This window comes from Siniperca chuatsi, linkage group LG23, assembly GCF_020085105.1.
Source record: "Siniperca chuatsi isolate FFG_IHB_CAS linkage group LG23, ASM2008510v1, whole genome shotgun sequence".
Lineage (NCBI taxonomy): Eukaryota > Metazoa > Chordata > Actinopteri > Centrarchiformes > Sinipercidae > Siniperca > Siniperca chuatsi.
The window spans coordinates 13,034,572-13,051,682 of record NC_058064.1 but is presented as its reverse complement, the minus strand read 5'-3'; the positions used below and the strand labels follow the sequence as shown (position 1 = coordinate 13,051,682).

Here is a 17,111-nt window from a genome sequence, read left to right as displayed (position 1 = left end):
CCCTATTGGGTGGTCGTTGGATCAGTGAGATCTGAGTCTAGGAAGAGAAAATCAACCAAGACAGTTTTACCTTGTTGGCTAGAAATCTAAACATTCATCAACCAAGGCTGTCAAGCAACACAAATACCATTTATATTTACAGTTGAAGTTGCAGAATGTAATATGAATTAAAGGGTTATTCCAGTTATTTAGTATTACACTTTCATAAGGTTGTAGGGCTTGTAAGAGACATGTGTAAAAAAGAATGGTCAAAATAGAAGCAGCAGAGGCCGAGTTATCCTGACTTTTATTCTATATTTCATCCTGCAGTTCCCATAATGCAACTCAACTCATTTACAGCACCACTACATACACCATATGCAGAAAATATCCACTTTATTCATTTCATTGAGAGGCTTGTCACAGTGGCTACCAGTAGATGACAGGAACAGTACAATCCCCATGTTGGAGCAGTGACAGCAAAAGGTGAAACTACAGTGTCGCCACCATTTCACCCATGACAAACAAAAGATTATACATACTATCTCTGTGTTCATAATTCACAATAAAAGGTGGCGTGGGCATGAAACTGAAAAAGATGATAATGTTTTAGTGTTGTCACTCATGCAGCCTTTTTTGTACTCTCTTGCTCTCTGCTGCCTGCAGCAAGTGAACAGAAGCTATTTGTCCTTAGCATGAGTTCATTTTGTACCTGAAAGAGCTGCAGGTTACTGTCGTTCGGGATCTTCCAAACCAATGGCAAAAGTAGAATGTTATTATGACTTTCTATTTGTTAACTCCATTATGCTGTGCCTGTATGATACTATACTATAAATAAATATGATAGCGTGCTACAATGGCATAAGTAATTTGTTGCACTGTTGTTAAAAAAAAAGTGCATTGGCTCATAACTGCCATGTCGATCCCACTGATTTTAAAGCCATTATGAACACTAGGGAGTGACTTGAAGTGTGTGTGTGTGTGTTTGCGCATGTTAAATGAGAAAAAGAGAGAGAGCCAGTTAATTGTATATTGCATTGGGTATTAATAGAACTTACATGGATTTCATTAACTCTTCATTTCCTTTTCAACATGAGATCTTAATCTTGTCTGTCTAATGATTAGACAGACATGTTGCTGTTTTCTGTTCAAGACACAAATGATCAGGGATAATTTAACACTACATGTTTAATAATGTTGTAATGCACTGGTGTTACCACGACACTCATGTCACTCTGACGACTGGATTAAATGTTGCTCTCCATGGTGCTGAAATACTTAGAGTATACCGGCTATGGTGCTCAGACCACATCGACAGTACAATAGGAAAATCAAACCTCAATGTCAATGCATTCAAATGTTTGGAATTCTTTCCACTGCACATGCTGTGCTGTGGATTCTTCATGTCCATATTTCAGTTGTAATTGCTCCTGTTGAAATGAAATGAAAATGTTATTTCTATTCCAAAGATGTCGACATCTAGTGGCATAAATAAAGCATTACACTGTGCACGGCCCAAAAAATCCAGGACACTACGTCACCTCCTCTCTTCTTCCTGTTTATTTTTTTATAGCACCACAGTGAATGAAATATTCCGGGAACATATTTAACGGCCTTTGTTTCGTATGGTAAGAAGAAGACTTTTGTGACATTGCGTAAAATTCGAGAAACTGGCAATATACTCTCAATATATTAATTAGCTAACGTTAGGCTAGCAGCGGCTAATGTATTGTTTTTGAATGTGCACATTGCAGTTGTCAGCTGTCTGCTTAGCAAGCTAGCTTTCAAACATAATGATTATGAGGTGTTTAACTTTAAATTTGAATAGGTTAAGCATATTATCTAACACAAACAGCCTCGTTGTCTTGAATACGTTTGAATTTGCTTTAATTAAACGTAGCTTAGCTAACGGTTATTATAACGTTACAGTCACTGAGGTCCAACAAAACGTAACGTTAGTTGAGAATACAGACTGACAGGTAGTTAGCCAGCGTTAACTATAACAGTTAGCGTTTACTGTCGGAGGTTTCATTTTCATGTTTAAGATAGCTACGTTATTTTATTTAGGATCTCCTTCCGGGTGGTTCGGCGGTGTATTGTCAGTTGGTTCAAGGGTCCAACGCTCTTCGGAGCAAAGTCTTGATCTCAATAACGTCCGCCAGCCACTTCTCTTTGAACCTGGTCCTCCCGGGTGTGTGCACCAGCCTGTTTGACTCTACTACGAAGTGCACCTCCACGGGCAGAGTTTGGGGTTTGACTTTAGATATGTCCACGACGAAGTAGACGTCAGCTGTCCCCTAAATCGGCTTCCGCGGGGTCGGGGTACTAAAGCGGGCCCGGTAGTGGTAGAAGGTATGATGCTCCTCCTCGGTTGAGTAGAGGAAGTCCAGACTGTAAAGCCAGCAAGGCTGCATCTCCCAGGTTTGAATATACTCCCCAATCTGCTTTTTTCCCACTTCGACCGTAAAGTCTTTGCTGACAACCCAGTTGATATTCCTCATCTCACAGTCATGAGAGTTATCCACCTGCTCCTTTGTGACAGTGTGGCGATGTCTCTCCAGCAAAGCCTTCACAAGTTGAGCTGACTCTGCTGTGAAATTCAGATTCAGTGAATGTCGGTCCTCTTCCATCTTGTCTCTTTAACAAAGAACCGCATACAGGGCATCTGGGAACTGGAGGGTTTAAGTTGTTATTTTGTGAAAGCTGTTGTCTGCATCTGTTTTCATTGCTGTAACAGTTTCCATGGCTACCAGGATTGGTAGGGTGTCAAATGGAGCCCTCTGTTGGCCCACTTTCCATTTGCAGTAAAATGTTGGCTCCTATGAAAATGTGTGTGTGTTTTTTTAATAGTTTGTGCTGACTGTCTCTTTTTTTTTTTCAGGAAACATTGGAACAAGCAGTAAAATTCCCTCCCAAATGGAATTTCTACTAAAACCACTGTAGCTGATGGCAGGTTGTCTGCTAGAATGCTGCATAATTTTACACATCATCCATTTTCCTGGTTAACTTAAAGTTCTCCACTGCTGTTCAGAGTGTGCCAGCAAACGCATGTCGCGAATCAGGACCACACTCGACAGCGTCACCAAGGCAGTAGGCAGCACAGACCTCATTGCCAAGTTCTCCCGCCTGAAGCCTGGTAACGCCACAGTCGACAGCACCCATGTGGCAGAAGTTCTGGTCAAAGCCGAGACCTTAACCTCTAACAACAACACAGCGACTGCCTCACCACCTGAAGCAACCATGAAAGAAGGAGAAGAAGAAGGCGAGCAGAACACAGCAGAGGGAGAATCAGACAAGCAATGGCAGCAAGTTACAGAAAAACCCTTTGTTGCTACAAAGAAGTCCACATCCAGTTTAGCTTCAGCAGCGAATGTGTCTGCACCAAGCTCTTCCTCGACTGTGGCAAAACAAACTATACAGCTGTTTCACCCAGCAGCTCTGTCCACCAACATGGATGAGACCTACAAAACTCTTGCTCAGCACATCAATAGTTACTTTGGCACCAGCGCACAAGAGGAAGAAGGAGACAACAGACCACTGCAGCAGCACAGAAAGGGGTATGATCCTGTTTCTGAGCCCATTATCAACACCGTTCCCCCTACAACTGGGGACCACATTCCTATTTTGTCTCCAGTGGCGGATGCTAAAAGTATTGAAGCACCCACTACCTCTCCTCCCCCTCCCTCTCCATCTCCATCAGAAAATCTCAGTCCTTCAGTAGGTACGCCCTCTTCTGACATCCCTGCAACTGAAAGCGCAGCAAAGTCCATCCCTGCGCCTTCTACCTCCCCTAAAAAAGGCTTCACCCACTATCTTTCCTACCCTCGGCCCAGCGTTCAGGCATTTGTCGGCAGCTATATCGCACCCCTGGTCCCCAAATTTAGAGGTGATTCCAAAAGCATTGCAGCTGAAAAAGAAAAGTCTTCAGCAGTCACTGCGGAAGAGCCCACTGTGGACAAGGCAGGAGAGAAGATGGATAGTGAAAAGGAGAAAGCAGATAAAGTGAAGCAACAGCTGTTGACTCAAAGAGAGAAGGTAAGGTGCTCAGTATGGCTCTAATAAATGAATAAATATGTTTTAAATGATTTCACTCTGTATGATGTGAATTTAATTTATTGCTAGGTTGTTAAATTTCAACATAGATCAAACAAGCACCTTTTAAAAAGGCTTATGGTTAAGAAATGAAGGCCTTGAAAAAGCATAGACAGGCCTGATATTTAACACATGGTCCTAATATGTTGTACACGGTGTGTATTTGTCATGCAGATAATAGCCAGGGTGAGTGTAGACAATAGGACCAGAGCCCTGGTGAAAGGCCTGCAGAGAGTTACTGATGTCAAGCTCCTTACAAGTCGAGTAGAGGAGCTCAGCTATCACCTCCTGGAGTTCCCCGAGACACGAGGTGTAGCTGTCAAGGTCAGTGTGTATCACGGTCCGAATTTTTTTTTACTTATCCTGCATTAAATTTAATGTCAGATGTGTTGCACACTGCACAGTCCTCACATGTTTTGTAAGTGGGAAATTTTGGCAGTCAGTATGTTTAGTATGTTTATGTGACCTTTAGGAGAGTGTGCTGCCCTGCCTGCTGCGTTTGCGCCAGGCCAGAGACCTTCCTCTTCAGGCTGCTGTGAGAGAAGCGCTGGCCCTGGTTGGTTATACCGAACCAGTCAAAGGCAGAGGAATTCGGCTCCTGACCATAGACGGAGGCGGAACAAGGTAAAGCTATTCCGGAGGGGGGGAAACTTCAAGTATCTGTGGCATTTTCATAAAAGAACTCCTAAAAATGAAAAATAAATAAAAAAATCTGTTCCTTATAAATATTACAAATGATTCAACCTGCTTTTACATTTGCTGTTCTTATAAGCAGTGCATGAGCAGCACCACTTACGTGGCTAAAGAAAAGCCACGCAAGTGGCGAATTTAAAATGCAGATCTTAAAATGTACTAACACAAAATCCAGAGAAAACAAAGTCACAGTACTGGCTCCACTGTTTGATTGAGAAATGACAAATGATGAGAACTAATGTGGTTCTATTACACTACAGAGAAATACAAGGTTTTCAAATAGCTATCATTGCAGGCCAACTGTACAAGACAAGCAGTGGAACAAATATAATAGCTATATTTTTGTCAGTCTAGGTTTGTAATCCTTGTGACTTTGTTACAGGGGACTGCTGGCCCTGCAGACTCTCCATAAACTGCAGAACCTGACTGGCAAACGAGTCCACCAGCTGTTCGACTACATCTGTGGAGTCAGCACGGGTATATTGTCATCACTGTTTAGTGTTTGTCATTTTTTGTCCTTTCACTCTTCTCTAAAACCGACCCTCACTGACCCCACATGTGAGTTTAATGTAAACTTCCCGGTACAATCCCTTGCTCACCGGCACATCACACTTGTTCCTCTTTACTTTAGGTGCCATTTTGGCCTTCATGCTGGGAATTTTTCAGATCCCCTTAGAGGAGTGCGAGGAGATGTACAGGAAGCTGGGCGCGGATGTCTTCAAACAGAATGTCATCGTTGGAACTGTCAAAATGGGCTGGAGTCATGCTTTCTATGACAGCGAAATATGGGAAAACATCCTCAAGTTAGTCCGCAGGACTCTTTCCATTCCTTTACAACTCCATCCAACTCCTCCATTTTTGATTTCAGACACTGGAGTAGTCTAATTTGTCTGTATCTTTAATCTGTTTTTGTATTTTCTTTAGGGAAAGGATGGGTGAGGGACATATGATTGAGAGTGCCAGGGACCCAAACTGCCCTAAAGTAAGTCACATGTCTTTTCAGCTCTACAGTGTTTAGATAAACATTTGTGCATGGGTTAATTTTATATCATTTTTATTCATTTTTCAATATTTTTATTGTTTTATCCTTTGTCCACTGTACAGCAAAGCAATTGCTTTGTCATCAGCTTGTTGAAGTGCTGTAAAAATAAATATTACTTTGCATGTTACTCTCTAAATATGATATTTGTATGTCCACCAGGTGTCAGCAGTGAGTGCCATTGTGAACAGGGGTTTACCACTGAAGGCCTATGTGTTTAGGAGCTACAGACTCATGCCAGGAGTGAGATCCCACTACCTTGGAGACTGCAAACACAAAATGTGGCAGGCTATCAGGGCCTCGTCTGCCGCCCCAGGCTACTTCCAGGAATTTGTCCTGGGAAAAGACCTCCATCAGGTACGACATAGAGAAATGGGAGGTGTCACAGTACAATTCTGAAAATAAGGATTGTGTTGTGTAAATTGTGTTTTTGTTGCCTTAGAATAAGCCGTTTATATCTACAGAGGGAGCGGGTCGCCATGTTTCTACAGTAGCCCAGAACGGACAAACCAAACACTGGCTCTAGATCACCACTAGATGCCACTATATCTTTTATATTTATATTTATATATATATATATATATATATATATATATATATATATATATATATATATATATATATATATATATATATAATATGAAAGATGTGAAAAATAGACTCTTGTAAACTGATGAAGGAAATGATAACACAACTACATTAACTACATAATGCACATAATCCAGAAGAATGGAAAGCTTCACTGTCTAAAAGCATGTTTAAGGTTACCTTGCGAGGCAGCTGGACTCGTGAGATCACACGAGAATCCGGACCAATCAGCGTCCTATGAAGAATTACTGGCAGCTATGGCCGTGGTTTCGGTGTGACGACAGTGAGAAGCGAAGCGACTGTTTGTTCGAAAAGAACACGCTCCTAAAGAGGTTGGTGTAGATGCTGTTATAGCATCAGTTATGAGTATTTCGTCATTGAAAGAAGAGCAAAGAACCGTATTAAAGGCTTTTGTCAATGGAAAAGATTTTTTCGCCCCGACTGGCTTCGGCTCTCCTACTACGCCATATGGTTCGTTGATCTGATTGGTTTGAAGTTAGCCCGTGATATGCAGTGATCCAATCACCTGCCAAGTATTTTTTGACGTGCCCTTTTCCAAACAGTTTCCAAGGGTGACTTCTCAGATGGTTCTGTGTAACAAACCATCTGGCGCGTCAGGTTATATTTCAGGTGTTCCAAAATGGGAAAAAATAAATAGTATCTCAGTTAGTGTTTGTAGCAGTCTAGCTGATGTTGTCAAAATAACAAAATTTGAATAGACTTTTTTGTGCAGTGTTTAATCCAGTATTAAATCTATAACTATTTTATAGGTTTTGAATGCAGTAGTGAGATCTAGCCTGTTTGCCCCTTCAACAGCTATGTGTCCTGCTGAAGTATGTTTGAGGAAGACAAATAGTTCTGCTCCTGACTTCTTCTTCTTCTTCTTCTTCTTCTTCTTCTACCTAAGTGACATACCCTGCAGCTGGGTAAATAGTCTGATAATGTTTGGATTAGTGTTAAAAACATCAGCAATCTCTATTCGATTATCATATTTCAGTCTGATACTTGGCTGCACAGTGTTGTGATAAAATGCCATTATGGTGCTCCATATAACAAGCTTCACATCACTTGTTTGCATTCTCACACTGACTAATGACGTAGCGAATTAGGTAATGGATGCTAGCTCTTTCTTCTTTTGAGTCACAGAGACAGACAGAAAAGGGGGAGAGAATATAATATTAGGTTCAAGAATGGTAGATTAGATTTAAGTAGAAGGCCATTGAATGAAAATCAGGCTGTTAAGGCATCTCATAAATGACTACTGTTTTTGTAGCACAGATGTATTTTATGTTCAGCTAGTATGATGTTTTATACTGCTTACGTCCCTATCGTAGAGCGCCTTTAACGTGTTATTTTATGAAGTTTGATTATTAGGCCAGATATCTTTAGATGGTCTTTATGGACAGCAATTATGCTCAAGGCTTAGCTTAATTTTGATAACCTACTTAGGCAAAATTAGTCTTGTCCCTCCTTCTAACAAGTATTTCTCTCCCCTGCTATTTCCTAATACAAGAGCCCTGGTAAACAGCCCTACAATGTTTTAGTCAATAACAGATCCTAATCTCCAATCCCACTCTGTTTACTGACCTAAGCCTTGATTCTCTTTAGCATTTAGAATTAAAACAAATGGCCTCCTAGTTCTTTGCCTGAGCCCAAGCTTTTCCAGCTACTAATTTAGCAAAGAACCTAATGTAACTGCAACTGCTAACCTCAAAAACTTGTGTGATGTTTGTTTTAGTTTTGCTACTAATGCATTTCCAAGACAGAATTTCCGTTTATTTCCAAGTATCTGTTTTGAGTTGTTTCCCATGGACTCTGGGATGACTGCAAGTATGGAAAGATGGAGAGTGAATGAGTTGTGTGTGTTGTTCTCCACATTCCTCTTGGAGCTGCATAGTGTTTCATCGACAGTTTGAGCTACCGTTGCCACCCACCGGTCTCACTCCTACTCTAGTTTTCAGCACTAGCAGCGGTATTTCTCAGGAAAATTCTGCCATTGCAGGGCATCAGAAATACAAACATACGCACATAAACACAGTGGAGAAAAATGCATTCACATACTCAATGTAGAGGTAAAATGTAAATATTTCTCCCTGAGCTGTAGTTCTTTTTTTAAGGCAAGCAGTTGTTATTAGGCCATAGCGTAATACCCAGTCATTTGCCCATGTGAGAATGCTGCATGCTGTTTATGTGTTGTGATTAGATGCAGGCTGGATGTCATTCAGTTAAATGAGACTGGGTGAGAGGTTGAGGGTCAGAGCTGTGGAGCAGCTGTGTGATTAACCTGCTGCCTCAAGAGTGTGAACTGTGTCCACTGTTTCAATAGCTTACACCTGAGGGTAAACAGGTTTATTTTTATGCTAAGAATAATATGTATAGGCGGTATTGTACCGTAATACCAGGGCAGCAGAGCGAACTGTTTGAGAGCACCAGTCACCCACAGACAGACATTTGAATCCAAAATAAGTTTCCTAGAACAAAATATTAAGCCTATACAGGTATTTTTTAAACTAGTTTAGGTTAAGAAAAAATGTTTAATTCATAAAAACAGTAAGGTAGCATACTGTTTCTTAGGGTATTCCTCAGCACCCATGTTTTATTGGGTGTCTGTTTTTTTTTTTTACTGCATTGGACATTTTATGACAGATTGTTTGCTTTATCCCAGAAGAAGGAGAGGATTCACCCCCCTCCCCATACAGGCTTGGAAATGACATTTACCTCTGCTCTGCTGTGGAGGATCAGGGATTAGACCTCTTGTGTGCCACACTCTCCATCTCTATTAATCCAAGCCAAAAGCACTTCAGTGGTTGGATAGGGTCCAACACTGGACTTGGGGAAAAACTGAGAGAGTGTTTAGCACTAAACCGGTCAAGGCATCCATTCAGCTTCATTGTCCTCTTTCTCTCATTGTTGGCATCATTTAGACCAGCAACTCTTTCATGACTCCAATAATATTATTCAGTTATAAAGAGACATCACAGGCCATGTGAAGAAGCAAGTACATCATTTGTGATTAGCTTCTAAATTAAGTCAGTCAAGATTAGAATACTGAAATGCAATATGCTGTAATAGTCAAGCTAAATTCAGAGTAATGCAGCAATTAGATTCTTTACATAGATAAGTTCTTGACCAAATTACTAAAAGAAATACTGCTGATAGCTGCTAAAAAGACAGCTTTTCTTTATTGTTTACTTCTGAATAAACAGGGTGTTTGCCAGTGCAGCACATCTCTGGCCAGCAAGCTTCTTTCCTCTGGCCTAAAGCTGTGTAGTTCTGGGACAGCTTGTCCACTTCACCTCATTTGTCCCCTACAGGCTGTCACAACAAATATATTAAACCTAGAGGTGCATTCAATACATACAAAGTGTCCTATATTTGCATTAACCTTGTTTAGTAAGCATATTTGACTGACAGAATGCTGAAGGTGACCTTACAGTTTTGTGGCCAGTGGTTTAAAAAGCTCATTTCCTCCCCTGTCTCAGTTGCACTGGAAATAAACATACATAAACATGCTTCTTACACATGCACACGCCAATTGCTCACCATTTAAATTTGATCAAGCTCTGACCTAATTCTTGTCAAAGACTGGAGGAATGTAAACTTGTAGTTTCTAGTTTGGAATTGCGGATGTAGATGCATCATTGGCATTAAACAGTCACACACTCACACACATATCATTGACTTGTTGCCTTACAGCTAGCTTACTTTGGGGTAATTGGCTGTCTTCTTAATTTCCACTCATTATCTGTCTTCTCCTTAAGGATGGAGGACTCCTTATCAACAACCCCACAGCATTGGCCATCCATGAGTGTAAGTGTCTGTGGCCTAACACACCACTGCAGTGTGTGTTGTCTCTGGGCACAGGACGGTACGAGACGGCGGGCAAGAACAACACAACCTACACGAGCCTCAAGACCAAGCTCACCAACGTCATCAGCAGTGCCACAGATACAGAGGGTAAGACCACACAAAATGTTGTTTGTACGTGTTTGACATCCCACACACAGTTATTTATAAACCAAAGATTAGAGGCGTGCGGTCACAGGCAGTGTAATGCACTGCCATTTTTCTTATTCAGTGCAGTCTCTTGAAATATAAACCAAAAGAGAAAATAAAAAATTGCCTCTAACTAGTGTCTGACTTTGATAGCTAAAGGCTCCCTCCTCCATCCTTATTTCAGAGGTGCACACCATGCTGGACGCTCTCCTGCCCCCTGACACCTACTTCCGCTTCAACCCCTACATGAGCGAGGACATCCCGTTGAATGAGAGCCGCCCAGAGAAGCTGAACTTCCTCAAGAGCGAGGGGGAGCGCTACCTGGAGCGCAACGAGGCCAAGCTGAGGAATGCAGCTAGCGTGTTGGGCCAGGAGAAGAGCACCATCCAGAGACTGGCCGAGTGGGCCAAGCTCAAGGCCGACATGTACGAGGGTCTCCCCTTCATCTCCAAGCTGTAGTCACTGGCTTGGCAGCAGTGTGACCACAAGAGAGTGTTTAAGGTAAGAAGACATGGAGTGTAAAAACTCCCAAGACTTGATAAATTCAGTGTTGAAAAGGGAGCGTTAAGCATCTAAGGAGGCAATTTGGAACGAAATACCATATAATTTGTTTGATAATCATCTATCTAACACTAAAAGGACTGTTTGAGAAATTTATAACTATAATTATTCATTAAAAAAGACAACTATACTGTAAATAATAGTGTGAAATTACAAATGTAATGTAATTTGTTTTTTGTGGGACAGAATATGTCTATGATGGAGACAGAATAATGTACTTTGAAAAGGATTCAGCAGGTTTTGACACATGATCGTTCACTTGACTGATCAGAGAAAGGGACTATAGGAATGTATGTGTACACAAGTTCTAAAATGTATGAATTTAAAGCTGGCTAAAAGTGTTGGTTGACTGACTGATGGTTGATTTTGGAACGCACAAAGACGGTAATGTTGCATTGACACATGACCATATTATGAAGAATAAATGATAATATGATAACTGTAGCTATTTTGTAAAGAAAAAAAGAAAGATGTTCTTTTTCATTTTCAGTAACTTGAATACATTAAAATGTAATTAATACGTAATATCACAGTGAGGACATAAACATAACTGCCTTTTGCTAACACTGTACTGAAGACAGACCTCATGCACTTTGTAAAATATAATTCTTAACCAAGAAAATGTAAATAATATTTGAAGCAATTATTATTTGAGTGCTGTTGCTGTAATTTAAGAATATGATAAAAGAAATATTTCTGATGCTTAATTTCCCTGTCCTGTATTGGCACATACACCCACACTGACATCTGTTCTGATACTAATGAGAAACTATCAGAACGTGATTACTGTTTTCCTCGGTACAAAGCATGTTCTCCATTGTGGCCCATTATTCAGTATAAAGCATTTGCCTTTAACCTCACTCAAGCCTGAAAAGAAAAAAAAAATGTCATGAAAAAATAAAACTTGGTTTTCAAAACCGTCATAAAAAATCTGTTCTCTTTTGACCTCTGACCTCTGTACGATTTCGTTTAAAATCTGCTCATGAAATTAGTGGGTTGGGATGTACCACATGAATTTATGTCGTGTTATTTGATTTTAATCATGCTTATCTGCTTATTCCATTCTGCTGCCACATACTTAACACACACACCCACACACAAAGAGCCCCAACAATGGAGTTGTCACAAAGGAAAGTGTCTTCCTATGATGAATAGCTTTTTTTTCCCAATTGCACATGTTGATTTTCTGCTTTATTGTTATGATCCGATTGAAGATCCACTGAAATTCCACAGCCTCATTCCTCCCAGTCATGCTGTCGTTTCCCCAATCAACGTGAACAATACGCCACAAGGAGGCATACCTACAAACCTCCACAACAATGACAAGAATATTTCAAGTGTTTTGCCACACTCTTAGTTTCAAACTGTCAAAGTTGAAACTGGCTTGACTGATAGATTGATGGCCCTTTTCTTTTTTCAACGCCAGCTTGAGCTTCACCATGGCAAGCTTCACTTGAACATCAAGGTCTGATTTATGGCTGTGTTGCCTACACATGGCCTTACTCTAGAAGGGTCTTTTCAGTGGGTAAACGCTGATACTGGTGTGACAGAGCCTACAAGAATATCTACATTAAAAGCTGGCAATATATGTATTCAGAGTCAGTTCACCCAAATCACAAAACATACATATTTACCTCACCATACTGATAGCAGATCAGTCTAATCTGCTTAGGTTTTGAAATAGTATAATAATAGTTTTTAATTTCCAACACCTCAAGAAATTGAGCTGGCAAAATGTATTTTTCAATGCTTAATCAATGATTCCATTTTGCCTACATTGTTTTGGGGTGGCATAAAAAGGTGGATACTTCTAAAGTGAATACTTGCATAACATTCATCCCCAATAGGTTGACATGTATGCCCCAAACTCCCTGGCAGACAGAGTGGGTAAGGTCAAGCTGTATTTTAGTCACGATTGCCTGGTTTTGAGTCATATTACTTTCTAAAATTTTGCTAGAAGATGACATTTTTCATTTGTTGTGTTTTGTTACACAGCTGGAGTTGACTTTTGCTGGGCTCACACCTCTGCTAATTTGAAAACTTTTAATACAGAGGCGTAATTGTTGCTGTGAAATTCCACTGTCAAACACAGCACACACTATTATTTAAGTCTCCTGTCCAGCTGTGTCTTTGACGAGCGCAGTAAAGACAAATAAGGTGAACATGAAATTAACACTCTCTGGCGATGTTCATCCTGCTGGCAATTTCCTTGAGCCTGAAAGGACAAAGTGCCAAGGTAAAGTGAAGTCTGCCAGGCTGTTTACATGAAGGAGTGGGAAATATATAGTTCATACCACTGCACTATTAGTTGCTTGTTGTGGCAAGAGCTGTCTATCTCTTCCTCCCCCTCCTCCTCAAGCAGAATTGGATTGTCTGGTCTTATGGTGTTCCCTAGCAACCGTTATATTTCCCTTCTCGTTTACAATCTTCTCAATGTATGTGTGCCCACGTTTGCCTAAAATTGTCCCTGATCTGGCAGAAGAGTGTAACTCAATCCACCTCTTTCACTTTACTGCTATAAGGGGGTTTTTGACAGTTGAAATTGTAATCTGCAAAAAAAAAAGTGATCACATGTAAGTTTGCTAACAATATCTCAGGGGTGTGCTCTTTTTCTCCTCTTGTTTTCAAGCTCCTTCAGTTGGCACATACTGTTTGTTAGCCTAACGTCTGCCAGGATGTGCCGTCTTATACAAACAACAGTGCAGCATGTGAGAAGACGTTTGTACAAGTTGTCTCACCTTGTTTTTACATGGCTCTGCTTTGTTTTTACATGCACACAGCAGTATCAGAACCTCACCCAATGGGCTGTAGCTGCGACTATGTAAAAACGGCTACGCATGTGATCATAATCTATGAGTTTACAGTGGCTCCAATGATGTGTGTAAACCAGCAGATAAGTCCCTGAGTGTGAAGCCCACACAGGACTAGAAATGAGGGTAAAGGAATGGATTCATGCATCCCGTCTGTCACCGCAGAGGACAAAATCACCCAAAGGGCTTGAAAGAAATTCACATACAGTCACTTCTCTTCTGCATTTTCTTCCTGCTGACCCCCGTCTACAACCTGGGTCATCTCAGGATGTGTAGACCCCAGCTGCTTCACATCATTTGTCAATGATGTTGCTCTCTGACCAAGTTAGGAAGGCTGTTGTGTAAGCAATAACCGTATGGAAGCATGTATCTGGTAGCTGTCAGAGAGACACTGTCGTATTATAATATATCCTGGCCTGTATAAACTGATTTTAAAGTACACAGTGCCCCAGAGAAGGTTTGGAGTAGATCCGAAAAATGTAAAATGATACTGAAACGGGAGTGTTTTGTCTAGCAAATGATTTTAGCACAAATCTAATTCAAAAAACACTTTTAAATGATGCATGTTAATCAGTTTACATATCTATAGGGGATCATATTACAGTAGTGATACTGAACAGTTAGCTTCGTTATTTGTTTTCATTCAGTAGGATGGACTTTCAGAGAGACAGCAGACACACGGTTTCAGAAATGGCAATGAAAATATGTTGAAAGCGCCTGGGAGTATTTCACACACCACAGCAGTATGTCTGTTATGTCGCGCTGTAAAAACCGTCACGTCCTCCTCATTGAAAAAGAAACAGCAGAACAGTTTACACAGTGCTGTGGCTCTCCACAGATCTCTGCCAGTCAGGTAGTGCGGGGACACACCTGTACGCACCTGTGTGCGCACACACACACACACACACACACACACTCTATTTCACCAACGAGCCCTGCATGAATGTCAAACAAACACTGCCCACCGTTTCATCGTCTGTACAGTATAAACCCTCTTATTATGTTTTCTAAGTTACACTCATGGAACATAATTATGCATTTAAATCAGTGAGCTGGTACATGACTTTGTTAGGTCTCTGAGAGACTTGCACGTACATGCACAGACACACCAGCGCATTTTTATCTCTTGCTAAATCACGTTTTGTGAGAAGAGCTCCAACTCCTCTTTGTTTTGGTCCCAGCCTTCCCCCAGGACATGTCACCATTACTACTAGCAACGGCACATGACTTATGAATGCTAATGCCCTTCGGCCTGGATGAGTGTTACATGCATTTATCATGTGAAGAAACTGCGCATGTATAGCCTTTATTTTCACACGGTGCTGATGACCTGAACATGAATAAGCCATGGCAGTAAAAGCCCAGGTTTGACACTTTTCATTATAAAAAGATGGTTAAAATATGTAGTTTCTGTTTAAACAGATGTCAAGTAAATTCTTTTCACCACTCATTTGACTGGTAGACAAGGAGAGCGAGACAGAAACAGTGTGGACGAGACTGGTATTGATGAGTGCCATATTGATGACAAGGTCTCAGTGTGTGTAAGACATGCTTGGGCTGTCCCACATTGGAACTGAGTGATGTGGGAGGGGTGAGGGGGTCTTCACACATAGCTGTCGTGTGAGTTCTGCAGTCCAAAATGTGATATGGATAGGTGGGCCAGTAATGAGAATGTAAAGTGCAGTGGGGCGTTTGACACCAGCACTGCCATGTCTGTGTCTGCATGGGCCACCTGTCCTATGTTGATGGCAGAGAAACACCAGTGTTTTTTTTGTAAAGTTTTAAGCCTTTATTGCAGAATCGACAGTAGAGAGATGGAGAACAACATGGAACAGGGTCTCTAGTTGCAGTGGTGGAAGAAGTATTCAGATCCTGTACTTAAGTAAAAGTACTAATACGTCCTGCATTCAAAACCTTAGGATGTAAGCATTATTAGCAAAATTTACTTAAAAGTATCAAAAGTAAAAGTATTCTTTCTGCAGTAAAATGGTTCCTGTCAGTGTTGCCTTCTGGATTAATATCACTGCTGCATTAATGTGTATGTTGCATTTTACTGCTGTAGGTGTTTCAGGTTGAGCTAATTTTAACTACTTCATATACAGTTGGCTACTTCATATACAGTTGGCTAGTTTACATATACAGTTTACTGCTACAGCAGTGCATCATATTCTATAAGATCATATGTTTGTAGCGTCTCTGTCCTGTGAGAACCACATATCTCTAAAAAGTCAACTTTTCATGAGCTCGGAAAAACAGCCCCGTTTTCAGCTTTGTGACGATGAATTTTCCAGCTAATCCAAGGCCTAAGACGCCAGGGGCGCCCCAATAAAGTGGATCGTTAAAGTATCACTTTAATCACTTTTTGTACTATGTTGCACACTCCATGATACACTGGAACCAGTGATTAAATTGCTAAATTATAACATTTTAAAATCTGGCCATCCAATTATAAATATTAGAAGGAAAGTACATCAAATTAGTAAAACATAAATAAATAAATACAGGAAGAAAACCTATTATTCTAAATGATAAAATGTTATGATACATACAGATAAAAAAAATAGCCACAGACATACAAGACTACATGTGACTTTATTTTCGGGATATAGAGAGTTTTCATTAATTACAATAAGGAACTATAACAAGACTCTGCAGGGTTATTGTTCATTTCACACATAGGCCTATGTATCTGCAGGTCCCACTGCTGCCGCTCATTAAAACGGGGTCGCTGCAGTTGCGGTTTTTTTTCTTTCTTTCTTTCTTTCTTTCTGCACCAGACTGGCAGCGACTGACAGATAAAGAGAAAACAACGAGGTCTCACTCTGATATATTCTCCATCTACCAGAAGTAACACGTTGTAGAGCTTGGGGTCTTCTCAGTGTAGCAAAGATGGAAACGTAGTGTTTCTTAGACGGTCAATAAATCCTCCCACTTCCAACAACTATGTTCTATCAAATAGCCCAATTCTGTATGATAACAGTCTATTTACCAGCAGAGACACCTGGCTGCAGCCTGCATAGGCCTATTAGACTAATATTAAAGTAGGTCTACAGCAGGATTGCGTTGAGATATAAAAAATTAGCAAAACTTAAGAAAGAAATACATAAATAAATAAACGTATGTATACAGAAATGGGGTGCATTGAAAAAAAATGTGAACAGCGAATGTATAGGCATAAATATGCATTGACAGATCGATTTCCACCAAGAGGGGGCATTAACACTGGGCCAAAATAAGGCATATGTTCAACTGTAACAATGTTGTAAAACGATGCTAAATGTTTCCCCACCAAACAACGTCACCTTGAAAGAGCCCGTGCGTGAGGGTTGACGACGCCCACTCAAGCCGAGTCG

General features: G+C 40.7%; 1 protein-coding gene across 1 annotated transcript; it reads left to right on the top strand.

Moving 5' to 3' along the window:
• Positions 1-196: 196 nt before the first annotated feature.
• Positions 197-11,878, top strand: pnpla8 (patatin-like phospholipase domain containing 8). The gene is made up of 10 exons (XM_044185722.1): positions 197-1,607; positions 2,861-4,014; positions 4,246-4,395; positions 4,544-4,695; positions 5,147-5,241; positions 5,396-5,567; positions 5,689-5,746; positions 5,966-6,160; positions 10,153-10,348; positions 10,572-11,878. Exons 2-10 carry the CDS (start codon positions 3,028-3,030, stop codon positions 10,844-10,846), a joined length of 2,280 nt encoding a protein of 759 aa, XP_044041657.1. The 5' UTR covers positions 197-1,607; positions 2,861-3,027; the 3' UTR covers positions 10,847-11,878.
• Positions 11,879-17,111: the final 5,233 nt, after the last annotated feature.

Bases quoted from the DNA above. Each gene is read 5' to 3' on its own strand.
- pnpla8 (XM_044185722.1), top strand. From the start codon at position 3,028: ATGTCGCGAATCAGGACCACACTCGACAGCGTCACCAAGGCAGTAGGC. The intron at 4,015-4,245 runs GTAAGGTGCTCA...TTTGTCATGCAG, and splicing joins TGTTGACTCAAAGAGAGAAG to ATAATAGCCAGGGTGAGTGT. The intron at 6,161-10,152 runs GTACGACATAGA...CTTCTCCTTAAG, and splicing joins TGGGAAAAGACCTCCATCAG to GATGGAGGACTCCTTATCAA.